The sequence below is a fragment of the Eriocheir sinensis genome, chromosome 39 (assembly GCF_024679095.1).
Source record: "Eriocheir sinensis breed Jianghai 21 chromosome 39, ASM2467909v1, whole genome shotgun sequence".
NCBI classification, from domain to species: domain Eukaryota; kingdom Metazoa; phylum Arthropoda; class Malacostraca; order Decapoda; family Varunidae; genus Eriocheir; species Eriocheir sinensis.
Window position 1 is genome coordinate 5950849 of NC_066547.1, and position 13951 is coordinate 5964799.

General features: G+C 48.0%; 1 protein-coding gene across 6 annotated transcripts in view; it reads right to left on the minus strand.

Moving 5' to 3' along the window:
* Positions 1-13951, minus strand: part of LOC127008919 (homeotic protein antennapedia-like) — a 101909-nt gene that overhangs the window by 73301 nt on the left and 14657 nt on the right. For 4 of the 6 annotated variants that reach the window (XM_050881397.1, XM_050881396.1, XM_050881401.1 and 1 more), the window contains one exon: positions 476-517. The exons of 1 other annotated variant lie outside the window; for it this stretch is intronic. In XM_050881397.1, the coding sequence (XP_050737354.1) occupies positions 476-517 (42 nt within the window). Of the gene's footprint in view, positions 1-475; positions 518-6001; positions 6260-13951 lie in introns of those variants that run through there. One more of the 6 variants, XM_050881403.1, reaches the window with a different exon arrangement.

Consider the following 13951-nt stretch of genomic DNA (forward strand, 5'->3'; position numbering starts at 1 on the left):
ACGCCACTTCCCGGCCGTGGCGCGGCAGGAAGTGCTTATGGTTTTATTTTCGCTTCAGATCGACGCAACAACACAACCACGCCGACAAAGACTGATCCTCGCTAACACCCGACCAGGAGGAGGGAGGATGCGCGGAGACTTCCTCAACTACACAATTACAGCACCGGAGCGTTCTCAAATTAAATCTATATTCATGTATGCAATATAAATAAGGAACAATGACCTAAAACTCTATATATAAGCCATACCGTGTACATACTCCTACAATATCGGACTATAACTCAGGTTCATACACGCCTTTCCCAAATCATGGTATATAATGACCTACGTACAATAAAAGAATGCAAAATATACAATTCCTACAACCTCGTGCAACCGTCTACTTCAACACCGGGTGAGCTCATGCATCACTCCCTCCGTCTTACTCCCCGACGCGGCTCTCCGCACAACCTACAGAACAGGGCTCGTGAGTTACCGTTTTGTCGTGCATGGGGAGCAGCTGTGACACCTCACGTACCTGTAATCAGAAACTTGTCTCACACACCTGTCTTGGGTCTTAGTTTTAATGATATGTTATTTATTTTTCATGACATTTCAAAACTGGAGAAAGAAAATAATGATAATAATAGCAATAATAGTAATAATAATAATAATAATAATAATAATAATAATAATAATAATAATAATAATAATAATAATAATAATAATAATAATAATAATGATAACTGTTGATAAGATTAATCTAAAAATAATAACATAATTGATCATAAGCATAGAAATGGTAAAAATAATATTAAGAGTAAATTATAGTAATCATAATAAAATTGCTCATCATTTAGACCCACAACATTTTTTTTCTTAATGACTTCACTGGCTGTAGCGGTTCACGGCACGGGGAACGTAAACACCCACTTCGACGCCACACTAATAATATGTTTTTTCGGGATACAGCACACACAAGCAAGCTCACTCATTCAAACATGTGCGCTCGCGGACACACACACACACACACACACACACACACACACACACACACATGCACACGCACACAAACAAACATAAAAAATTAAAGCATTACCATTTGCTCCATTTCCTGTCATTTGCATACATTAATATCCATTAATGCTAAGCACGTCTCTCTCTCTCTCTCTCTCTCTCTCTCTCTCTCTCTCTCTCTCTCTCTTTTCTCGTTGCATGTGAAATATTAATTGGTCAGTACAAAGGTTCAGTTACCCTGACCTCTACCTTTCTTAAGTCTTATTTGCCTCAAGCCACACACGATTATCCCATTGAAGACCCAAACATCCCCAGAGAGACACCCAGGTGTTGTAAGGTGTGCGGCAGATCAACGAAATTCAACAAACGAGGCAGTGGACGACGGAGCAGCGAAAGCCATCTCAAAATTACCAGGTTCACGGATATGCAGGAATTTCTGAATAATACGAAAATAACTATGCGGAAAGATCAGAAGGAAATAATCGTTTGAGGAGATGAATTAATAAGTGGAAGATATATCAGCGGTGTTAACAGCAGGAAACGAACGAAGAATAATGAAAGCCAGAACCATTAAGAGAAAGGGACAGGCGGAGAAAGTTATGAAGGTTACGAGGGTTGCTGGGTTATTTTTTACAACGTGTGGTCGCCAGCCATACCACCATCGCCACCACGCCCCGGGCCACGATGACAATCACACGGAGGAGGAGGAGGAAAAGGAGAAGGAAAAAAGGAAGAGGAGGAAATGGGATGAGGGCACGGGAATGAGAGCAAGGACGAGGAGAAGGGCGAGGAAGACGGCGAGGACGAGGACTAGGAGGAGGAGGAGGAAGAGAAAGATATGGGAAGAGGGCGAGGGAACGAGAGCAAGGACGAGGAGGACGTTCAGGAAGCTTGTGAGGACGAGGACGTGGAGACAAAAAGAGGAAGAGGAGGTAGAGGAAGAGGTTAATGAAGAGCGGAAGAGGAAAAAAAAGATGGAATTCATGATTAATATAGGAAAAATAATGGGATATGAAACTTCATAAAAAAAAATTAAATAAAGAAAAAAAAAAGACTCCGCATCTGCATAAACAAAACGAGGCAAAACAAAACTAACCCAAAACATTTACATGACTCAATAACAAAACAGACAGACGGGACCACCGGACGAGGACGCCGATGGAATGAGCGATAAGCGGAGACGTGATGGCAACCGGATATCAGATACATCCCGAACCAATAAACAGACAGACCGACAGGCAGACAGAGGCGCCGGGAAACTGATCTGGCTATTCCCATGTCCGTCGCGTCCTCTGATCTCCCCCCGCCCCACCCCCCACCCCCAACGTCACCCTCGCACCATGTCCCGCCGGTGTATATATTAAAATGCTAATGAGACCAACGACACAAAATAACTCTCACAACATTGCAGCTGCGACAAATTTACCTGCAGATCACACCACACCCCCACCACCATCATCACTCTTCCGTCCACCTCCTCACCTCCACACCACAGCTCCCCACCTCAGTTTGTCTCCTCGTCTCTCCTGCGTCCCCACACTTCCCCAGGACACCGCGGGGCCGGCCAGCACATCCTTCCTTTTATCACGGTGAACTGATAACTGCCCCACACTGACCCTCCTCGCCCCTCTACCCCGCCGGCCGAGACCCTTTAGTCAAGCTACGCTGTAAAAAAAGGGCTATAAAAAGTGCGTCTGTGGGAGAGTGAGAGGAAGGTCTTCTGAGGTAAAAATGCCGGTTATAAGCCCCAAGAGAGAGAGGGTAAGACGGTGGGCATCTCAGTGTGTCCTAAGAGCTTGCTGACGAAGGAAGGAAGGGAGAGAAAGTGCACCTGGGAACACCTGAACTGAGAACGAGACCACACCTGGACGCATCCCCTCATCAACCTGTCAACACTAGGACAGGTAAGTTGATATTTATGATAACTTTTTTTTTTCTTCGTGCAATCTACTCTATATCGTTCGTGTGCCGTGGCTAGCATATGTTATTATCAAGATGTGGAGATGATGTGTCAGTGAAAACCTTACTCGCGTGTCAATCATTATCACTTTCCCTTTCGTTCATGCGAGTGTTGTAGGTACAGGTGTCGGTGTGGTATGTTACGGTTGACGGAGCGTGGACAAGGACGGGTTGTGTGTGTCGAGACAGGTAAGGGAGGGTGAAGAAAGGGTGTCAGTGTACTTGTGGTGAGGTGAGTCAGAAGGGGGGGGGGGAACGGAAGGTGAAAGGATGCGCTGTGTATGAGTTTATGGGAGCTTGGTTAGTAGAAGGAAGGTGTGATGCTACCTGTCTCGACACTTAGCTCCCCCCCACTCCCCATACACACTTTAACCCTTCCAAAGATGTAACCTTCGAAAATGTTTATGGTTCGGTACGTCTCGCGGTGGTGAAGGTGTATAGAAGCTAACAAACCCTAAGTAAACTAATTTTCTCTCAGCAATGGAAGTTTAGTGTTGGAGATTATTAGCTTATGACACGACACGCCTCCCTCACGTTACGGAGCTTCTGCAGACTCAAGGAAAAAGGCGGAACAGATAAACAAATATAAGAGGTGTCAACTTACTTTTCCATATTAAATATTCGCCATAAAAACACAACACCGATCAAAACACACACAAAAAAATATTAAAACCGTATTTCTGACACTCTACATTACAACGATCAGAGAACACAACACTAAACACGTCACCACAAAACACTCATCTCTCTCACCTCTTATTTATCTATCCTATTTTTTCTCATAGTTCACCAGTTCTATCAGACTTGCAACGAGATCTTATATAGCCTGACTCACCTAACAGCCTAACATAATACACGCCCCAAGCACATACCTGAGACCTTCCCTTCGTCATTATCTCGCATTCCTGACGCTCACCACCACGACGACGGGGACGCAGCAGCCACACACAGCAAACAATAACCGCTACGATGTATGAAGAAAAAAAAAATGCTGCTCACTGCTCGTCAACACTTCCCGGTTGAGGCGGCGGCGTTTTTTTCCCGTTAAGCAGAGACTGTCAGTTCGGTGCCAGAGGGGGAGGAGGAGACGGAGGGGAAGGAGGGGGAGGGGGAGGGGGAGGAGGAAGGGGGGCACGATCAGAGCGCTGTGGGTGTGAGGCATCAACTCCCCTACCGCTGGCACCTCTCCTCTTCGTTTTCTGCTGCCTGCCGCCACGTGGGGTCCGCTTCGCCAGCTTTGCAGGTGATCGATCACTTGCGTTCAACTGGTGAGGGTGGTGGAGTGGTGAGGCTCCCCCTGCAACCCCCTGATTCCCTCCCTTCCCTCCTGTCCTACTACCCGCCGCCGCCTCCTCCGTCAAGTGTTCGGGTCGGCTGGGAACAAACGCCAAGGCACAGTTGTTTCTCTGGTCGGTATGGTTTTCATTCACTGGTTAGGTTTTTCAGGTGTGCGGGATGATGAGACGATATTTGTTACGATTCCGGAGTTTATATATAAAGAAATAGTCCACGTTAGCATATTAGTGCGTCGCAAGGTAAACTGAGGTATTCGTTATCACACACCACACCCCATACATCACCCCCCTCCACACACACACACACACACACACACACACACACACACACACACACACACACAGACGCTGACAATATACGGTACACTTCGCCGGTCTTTTTACACCCGCCGTAAATCACCCGACCCATCAAAAAAATAAAATACAATATGATCTTCCACATCGTCTCCCACAAAATTGTCGACAGTACGGAGGGGCGTAACGCGCGGCACCGGCAACGGAATACGACCCTTGCGTGCGGGGGTCAGAAAGGCGGATGCGGAGCGAGTGTCGATCAATGCCTGAAAGATTAGCGCAGGTGCCTGGAGGACGCATAGGTGTCCATCAAACGGGAGGTCCACCTGGTGCCACGAAGGGGAAGTAGAGGAAGGAGGTCAGTGACGTGTTGGGGAGGGTGTTAGCAGGTGGAGGGGAGGGGGAAGGGGGAGAGAGGGAGAGTGGAAGGTGTTTATTGAGAGGGAGAGGGAGGGTGAGGGTATGGGGAGGCGGTTATGGGGAAGGAAAGGATGAAGATTTACCTTAAGTACAGAAGCTATTAAGGGGATGCCTACCTGTGGAGAACCGGAAGGTAAATGACAGCGAAAGGAAGTCATTTGCAATAAAAAACAAGAGGGGGAAAGAATGGATAGGGTGGGAATAGGCATACGTGAAAGTCAGAACAGGAAGTGCTTCGAGGTTCCGAAACTCAGCTACTTAAATCACGAGAGATGCTCAGCCGAGAGGGGAGGAGGAGGAGGAGGAAGGGAAGGGCAGGGAAGGGACGGGGCGGGAAGGGAACCGGACGCCGAGGAACGCATGAAAGGGAAAGTGGCATGACAGGTCGGGCAGCGAGAGTCAACCTGGAGAAGCGTGTCCGTCTGCCTATAGGTACAAAGCCTAACGGTACTTACACAGCTTCGGATAAACGAGACAGTGATTATAAAACAGCATCATAGAGTCGCATACATGAGATCATATACGTTTTCTTATTCCGCAATTGGAATATCACCCCAAAAAACAAAGTTGCATAAGTAACTATTAAAGTCAAGGTCGTTTATATGAGTTAATTTACTGTTATCACCCTATTAACGAGTGTAGGTGCTATACTTGGGGCTAAAAACACTGGAAAACACAAATGCCAGTCGAACATATACATCGAGTCGAGGGCGGGAAGGCTCAATTATCATGTAGCCAGCCAGCCCTCCTCGTGACCTTGGCATCCCACCGCCACCCCACAAACAGGTTTCTGAAGGCAGCCTGAACTAGAGTGTATTACTGTTCTTCCTCTTCCCGGCACGCCCACACACCGCACCAGCATAACACAACCCCTCACGCCCCCACAACAACGGCCCTCACGCCCCCTCACCTGCACGGATCACTCTGAATGACAACTACACGTAACAACCACTCATTAACCTGATTAGATATGTTGATGCTGACACTCCTGGCACGGTAACACTGCGCAGGTATTCCATTACACACCCATCACTCACCTACTACCGGCCGACAGCGAGGCGACTGAGAGGAAGGAAGACGAGAGCAAGGCGAGCTGTGACGGTCGGCCTGAGGAAGAAATAGGCCCCATCTTCCACTCCCCATGCTTGTCTTCCCTCCCAGAGCCAACTTGTTATTCGTCCAAGCCCCTCACAGAACGCCTTGGCCTCCTCCCAGCATGTCAGGCGCCTCGCAACACACGTATCATCACTAAGTCAGTAACACTAGGGAGGCGATATGTTTGTGACCACCGGCGGGCGAGGATAGGAGGCAAGTGTCGGAGTGAGGCGCTATGAGCTACGACTCGTGATTGGTCTATCATTATGTCCTCCTCTATCAATCCATTCCTCTCATTGGCTGGTGGCGCCGCTGACCGCTAGTTGAGCTGTGGCCTGCTAAGTTGCCGCCCCGCTAATACATTGATATTTTATGAGCAATTTGCCACACGGGAGAATGAATAATGGGAGAGTTTATATGTTATTGAAGCAAAGGAAGCCGCGGAAATAGTATACATCCGAGCATGGCCAGGCGACCGGGACAGTTATTGAAGGTTACGCGTTAACAGGCCGTGAGGTAGTGCGGTAGTTAGCCTTCTGCACAGCTGCTCGGGTTTCCACTCCTCCGATCATTCGTTTCCGTAACTCGTTTTAACTTACGAAAGGACACACATATAAGTTCCCCCTCGAGGTATTGAGAAAGTAAAAGCGGGTAAAATGTATCAATCGAATAAGGAGGAAGAAAACGACGGACGGGTATGATGAGCAAAAAGAGAACGGGAAGGAGAGAAAACAACAAGAAAACGGAGGCAAACTAGCGTGAAGTGTTATTCCCTCGCTTCGCCTCCCTCCACACTCCACCATGCACGATAAAAAAAATAAAAAACACTTCTACTGCATCTCCTTCCCTCCCACGCAAGACACTTATCCCGCTACCCCTGTCCTCTCTCCCCCTGGGGCCACGGAGACATAAGTGCACGGTATAGCCACTAAACACGGTCATCTGGGTGAGGTATGAACGCTAAACCCAGGGAGAGAGTGCGTTTTGCTTCCCGCACGTCCGATAAACAAGGAAGAGGTGACGTTTCCCACCGTTTCTTTTAACCTCAGTTTCAATACGAGTGTTTTAGCCCCGCAACGAGGCGCCGCGAGATCCTTAGAATGAGCTGCGAGGCGGAACTGCTGTGGGATAATGGCTCCTGATGTTGCTTTTTTTATCTCTCTCTCTCTGTTCCTCTGTATTTTCGTCGCCATTAAGCAGATTTATTCTCCTTCACGGCTTAGGAAACAACGAGTCTTTTCTTTATTGCGTTACCTGATTAGAAAATTCTTCGGTGAAATATTGAGGTAGGAACAGATATTTATCCTCACTGGTGAATTTATGATTGTAAGAGCAATGACTTTACTTTAAAATCTCAAGCTAGAATGGACCACTTAGCCGCAAAATGGCTTAATACACACACACACACACACACACACACACACACACACACACACACACACACACACACACACACACACTTATATCAGCATAGCGGGACCAGCCACACCGCCACCCAGCCACACTATACAGCCGGATATCCTCGTCGAGACACACTCATGCATAGACCAGGGCGAGAGAGGCACCGGCAGCCCCATCAATCAGGCCTGAGCAGCGCAACGACGGAGGGAGGGAAGAGGGGAGGAAGAGTACAAGAAGTGGGAAGTAGAGGAGTATTGGTATAGGAGAAAGTGTAGGAGTAGAAGTCAGTGTGTGTGTGGGTGGGATGGTGAGAAGTATATAGGAAAGAGAGTTGTTTTGTTCACCATCTTTATATATTCTGAAGAGTACAAGGAAATGGAGGTATGGAGGAGTATTGGAGGAGGAGGAGTAGAAGAAGGTGTAGGAGTCAGTGAGTGTTAAGGAGAGGTTGAGATTGAAGTATAATGTGTAAGGGGTTATTTTCTTCCCCATCTTCTTTATATATGTTCTGAAGGATGATGAGATGATTGATACAAGCCGGCCAGGTGTTGAAGAAAATGGTAGGGAACAAGGTGTCAAATGAAGAGGTGTCTGATGTGAAGGTTGTCAGAAGGGGAAGGGAAAAAAACAACAACTATATGATTTAATGTTGTCAATGTTCTCTCTCTCTCTCTCTCTCTCTCTCTCTCTCTCTCTCTCTCTCTCTCTCTTTATGTTGTTGTTTTCTTGCCTTTTTGTGTGTTTCCTGTAGTTTACACGCGTGAGAACAGAGTGTATCGTTATTTTTTTGCCTGAATCCATAATGTTAGTTAGTTAAGAGAAAAAAAATAACTCAATTTCCAAGCAAATATTCCTGTCCAAAACTTGACCACTTGCAACGTAAACCTACATAAATTACATCACAAAACCACAGAGCAAAGGCAACCACATCAATAAAAATAACAACAGGAAAGACACACCACACAATATAACACAACCACAACAGCTTCGTCTACCTCAATCTTGCCTCGCCCAGAAACACACACACACACAGCACCGCCACCGCAAGCCTTCCCCATCCTATGAAAATCCTTGTTAAACTCTCATTAAGCCTCGACGGCCCCGGCGGAACACGTGGCCGCCACCAGACCTCGGGGGCCGCCTCGCCTGCGTGCCGTCCCCCTCGAGGGCCGTTTTGACTAATCACTGTCACAACTTCTCACCGAAACCCGCAGCTCGTTACGTACCTCCAGCGTGGGATGGGAAGGTAGAGCAGGAGGAGGAGGAGGAGGAGGAGGAGGAGGAGGAGGAGGAGGAGGAGGAGGAGGAAGAGGAGGAGGAGGAGGAGCAGTCTCACGGGTAAAGGAGGAGCAGGAGAAGCAGGGAGAGGGAGATGAGTGTTTGCAGATGAGAGGAAGAACAGTGAAGGGAAATGAGAACGCAAGGCACAATAGGAGGGGCCGGAGATGGAGGAGGAAGAGAAGGAAGAGGAGGAGGAGTCTCACGGGTAAAGGAGGAAGAGGAGAAACAGGGAGAGGGAATAGAGTATTTGCAGATGAGAGGAAGAACAGTGAAGGGAAATGAAAGGCACAAGAGGAAGAGGAAGACGAGGAGGATAATTCAAAGAGATGTAAATGTGATGTCAACCAAAGTTCTTTTTTTATTATGAAACGAGAATACTAATTTTACTCGCTGTGTTTACCCGGGAATTATTTACCCTTCATTACTGGGTTTCTTCGAGCCGTCTAATTAAGAATATTTTCCTTTTGGGGGTGTTCCGTGTGTGTGTGCGCGTGTGTGTGTGTGTGTGTGTGTGTGTGTGTGTGTGTGTGTGTTTCGTGTTTGCTCGAGGCCATCCGTCAACCCGCACCACTCCTTGCCTTGCCTCGCCCTCGTCACGGCGTCTCCAGCCCACCCTGACATGATTCGTCTAGCTAAGTTACCGCCCTCGTCATCCCTGTCATCCCTTAGGCCCACCCCACTACTTCCATACTGCCTCCGCCTTTTCCACAACCGTCAGAAGCTTCCATCATTAAAACCACCACAAGGGATACATTCTGTAGCGTTAACCTCAGAATCATCATCATTGTCTTTCTAGCGACTGTCTTGCCTTTCTTTTCAATCATCAGAGCCCATTACAATCAGCGTTCCCCATCTGGCCACCCCTTTAACCATTCCCATTAGCCGATCTCCCGCTTCCGTCTCCTCCGTCACCCTCCCCTGGGGCCGAGCCTACCGCCCTCTCGTGTTATTTCCCTCCGTCGCGGCTCAGGTGGCCTCTCTCGGTGGGCTGTCGACCGTAATCAGCGTCTCAGCCGCCGCCACCCTTAGACTAAGCGATGTATCACATGTGCCTCTTCCTGATTTATATGACTCGCTACGTATTGCTGCATCACACTGAACGTCACCCGTTTTTCCCTTCCTCCTTCCCGCCGCTACACGAGAGCACTGACCACGTCTTCCGGAGCCACGGACGGCCGAGTGACAAACATAAGATCGCTGTGAGGAGTGAGATATTGAAAACCCGAGAGAAGAAGGTCCATATAAGAAGCGTGGGACTGTGGAACTCATTGGCGGTGGGAAACTCGTCTGCGAAAGTGACAATGAAAGACCTAAAGAGAAAAATCGCCACATTTGTTCTACTCTTCTAGTGTTCTGAAGCCTGAGCCATTTTTTTTCTATCATCACATGAGAAAAGTCGTTAAACAATGGTCGACTTTTTCAATTCAGTGTCTCTTTGTAAACTTAGTAATCTTTTGTTCTGCTTATAAAATGGAAATAACTTGCAGAAAAGATTTTACGCCACTGGATTTCAAGTCTTTCACTTCCGCTGCTCAAGTGTTTGGTTTACGCCGTGCAGGAAGCCTCTCACCTCCGACGTGTCCATGGGAACGAGCGTCTCCCTGCGGCAGGACGTCTCGCCGCCACGCCCTCCCACGACATCCTCAAATCGGCTGCTACACGCACTGATCCTCTTCCCGCGCCCTGACATGCCTCTGCACTTAAGTCCTGCGTCCTTCTACAACACGAGTCCTTCACTGGAGTCCTTCTCTCCTCTTCATCCTCTCTCTCCATCTCCGTTGCCTTGTCTTGTCTCACCATCCTACCCGCCCGCCCTCTCCCTAGCCCTCCTCCTCCTCCTCCTCCTCCTCCTCGCGTCTCTTCGTAACACTACTCTCCTCTCTAACTAATAAATCTCCACACGCCATCCGACGTAAGCAGCCAATTTCCCACAATCTCCCGCGCAACCGAGCTTGTCCTTCAGGCCCTCCGAGACGCCGCCTTATCCACAGTCAGTTTCGACAGCCCCAGTAAACCCCCTCGAAAATTAGCCTTGCCACCCCCCTCGCTCGCCCCCTTCCTGCCCCCTCCATCCATCCCCGGCCCTTCCACTCTCACCTTTTCGCTTTAAACTCCTTTCTTCTTTTTCATATCCTTTCCTTGCCTCTCTCAATGGCACTAACACTACTTCTTTCCTTCCATTCCTATCCTTACCCTTCTTTCCCAACGCCACTAACTACATCCGCCACCCCACATAACTAAATTAATGCTACTTTTTGGGTCCCTTGCGTAATTATTTTGTTTAGGTTTCTTTAAATGGGTTTAGTTGATTTCTTAGCAGTCGTTTTTACATGTACATTCTTTCCCGGCATTTAGAAAGAGACTCAAAGCGGGTAACAAGATTTCCGAGGCATTATATTATTATTCATATTCACCTAATTGCTTCTTACCCTTATATGGGTCGGCTGTCTTCCCTGATAAGAATCGCTCTGGCACAGTTTTTAATCTTTATCCTTACCGGTCTCTCTGATTCTCTCCGTCTACTTACAACTATCTCTCCTATCTCTCTTCTCTCCTTATCCCTCCCTCCCTCTTCTCCCTTCCTCCGTCCGGCTCCTCCTCCCATCACTAAACTGAGTTACTGCTCTTCCCTCCTCCTCCTCCCGTTCCTCTCCTCCTCCACCGCTCTCACCTCACCCTTAGCTGCCCTGCCCTCCCTCACCCTCACGCCCCCTACCACACCTCCCCCCCTGACATCCATGCCCCTCGTCCCTGGGCCTGAGGGGTATCTCTGACCCTGTAACCGACTAGTAATGCCCAGATGAAGCCGAGCCATTATTTTCTGTCGGTGCCCGAGTCGAGAAGGAATCCGAAGCTGTTCCATAAATCTTGCGACTGTCTTTGTGGGTCGGCGCACCGATGGCACCAGGGAATGGGAACCCAGACGGGACGGACCAGGGCAGGACGCAGATGGCTGAGGAGAACCTGCCAAGGACGCTTCTTTTTTCCCTTCTTATTTTTCACTTATTTTTTTCAATCCGATTCATGGGTTCAATTTTATGCTTGTGTTTCTCATGGCCTTTGTTGTTGCTGCTACCATTGTTTTTTTCTTTTCTTTCTGACTGATGGGAGAGCGGCAAAGAGTGGCACTTGATAGATATTAGGGTATGAAGATGAAACAGGAAGAGATGGAGGTACAAATATGAAAAGGATAAAAATAAATGAATAGGTGGGAAAGGAGGTTCACGAAGATTAGGGGATATTGGAGATGAAGAAAATGGAGTAGTAGTACGAGAAAGAGAAGGAAGAGGAGGAAGAGGAGGAGGAGGAGTAACAGGAAGGAGAGAAGATTAAAAAACTGAGTAGGAGGAAAACGAGGTTCGAAAAAATGAGGAAAAGCTGGAGAGTTTAAGAGTGGAGACGTCGTAGGAGAAAGAGAAGGAAGAGAAGGAGGAGGAATAACAGGAAAGGAGAGAAAATTAAGAAAAACTGAGATGGAGGAAAAAGGCGGTTCACGAAAATTATGAAAAGCTGGAGATTTTGAGAGTGGAAAACTAGAAGGAGAAAGAGAATGAAGAGAAGGAGGAGTAACAGGAAAGGAGAGAAACTTAAGAAAAACTGAGAAGAAGGAAGAGGCGGTTCACGAAAATGAGGAAAAGCTGGAGATTCAGAAAGTGGAAAAGTAGTAGAGAAAGAGAAGGAACAGGACGCGGAGTAGTAACAAGAAAGTGGACAGATAGAAGAAACACACAAAAAGAACGAGCTAGGAAGAAGAGAGGATAACTTTGCGTACTCTGAACTTTCCTTACCCTCTGCGACTTAAGACATTTTTTTTTTTTTATTACACGGCGATTCTTCATCCCTAATTATCCTCCCTAATCAACTAGACATATACACTTTGTCGGCGGGAATTACTCAGTAATATATACACTTGCGAACCGCGATGATGAACGAGCGAGCGAGAGACAAAGAAAAATACAGATGTGGACATGAACGTTGAAATATAAATAAACATGTTAGCTTTTTTTTTTTAGGGGGGGGGGGATAGGGTGAGGGGGGGAGTGAGTGAGGACTATCTTGTTACGTGAAGCAATTAATCTTTATGTAAACTAGTCATGGGGGGTGGAGGGAGGGGTATGGAGGGGGGGGTGGAGGGAGGGGTAGGGAGGAGGGGGGTCTTAGAGGGAGCAGCTACCCCCCCACACCCACACTGGATCAATTTCAGACACACACACTCTCTCTCTCTCTCTCTCTCTCTCTCTCTCTCTCTCTCTCTCTCTCATTCACCGCTGCCCCTTCAACCCCCTTAACCCTTCCCTTCGCCACCTCCCCCCTCCCCCCTTCCCCCCTCCACCCCCTCCATAAATAGCGGTTCGTGGCCACCAGACTCAAGAGGCGCCCACGCCTCTTCCTGACCAACCACTTCCCACATGCCGTCACCTCTTCCTCTCTTCCTCCTCCTCCTCCTCCTCCTCTTCCTCTACCTCTTCTTTCCCTCCTGCTGGCCGCCCTAAAACTCGTCTTCATTTCCCTCTTCCTCCTTCTCCTCTTCCCTCTCCTTATCCTGCATTCTTGTCTAACGTCTTTCCTCCTCCTTCTGCTCCTCCTCTTCCTTCCTTTCTGCTCGTCATCTTACTCCTCGCTTTCATTTCCTTCCTACTCCTCCTCCTTTTCCTCCTCCTTATCCTGCATGCCTGTCTAACGTCTATCTTCCCCCTCCTCTTCCTCTACCTCCTCAATCACATTTTCCTTCTCCTTCTCCTTCCTTTGCCAAACAATTATAAAGCGCTTCGTGTACATAACAGCAGGACGTTATAATCCACTGCAGGCCACTTATACGCAGTTACGAAAGCATGTTCTCTTTCATCCTGCAGATCAAACGGACGATTAAAACGTAATAGACCATAAACCTTTACCTCCGAATAACCTGAAGACAAAAAGTATACTAAAAGTGCTGGAATGACGAAGGAAGTTATCAAGACCTCACAACAGCGGCATTTACTGAACGGCGAGAAATATGGCTTAGAATAGGTCGTAAGGTTTCCTCTTCGGCGGCTTTTGGGTGGGTCGTCGAGTACTTAAGAGCAGTGAGGAGTGAAGCGATACAGGGGACAGCCACTCGAGGTCAAATGGAGGGTGGAAGGGGAGGCGTGAGGGCTCGATAAGGGGGAAAGAAAAAAGTGGTGTGTAATAGAGGGAAATAAGGACACAGTGATATGAAAGTAAAAAGG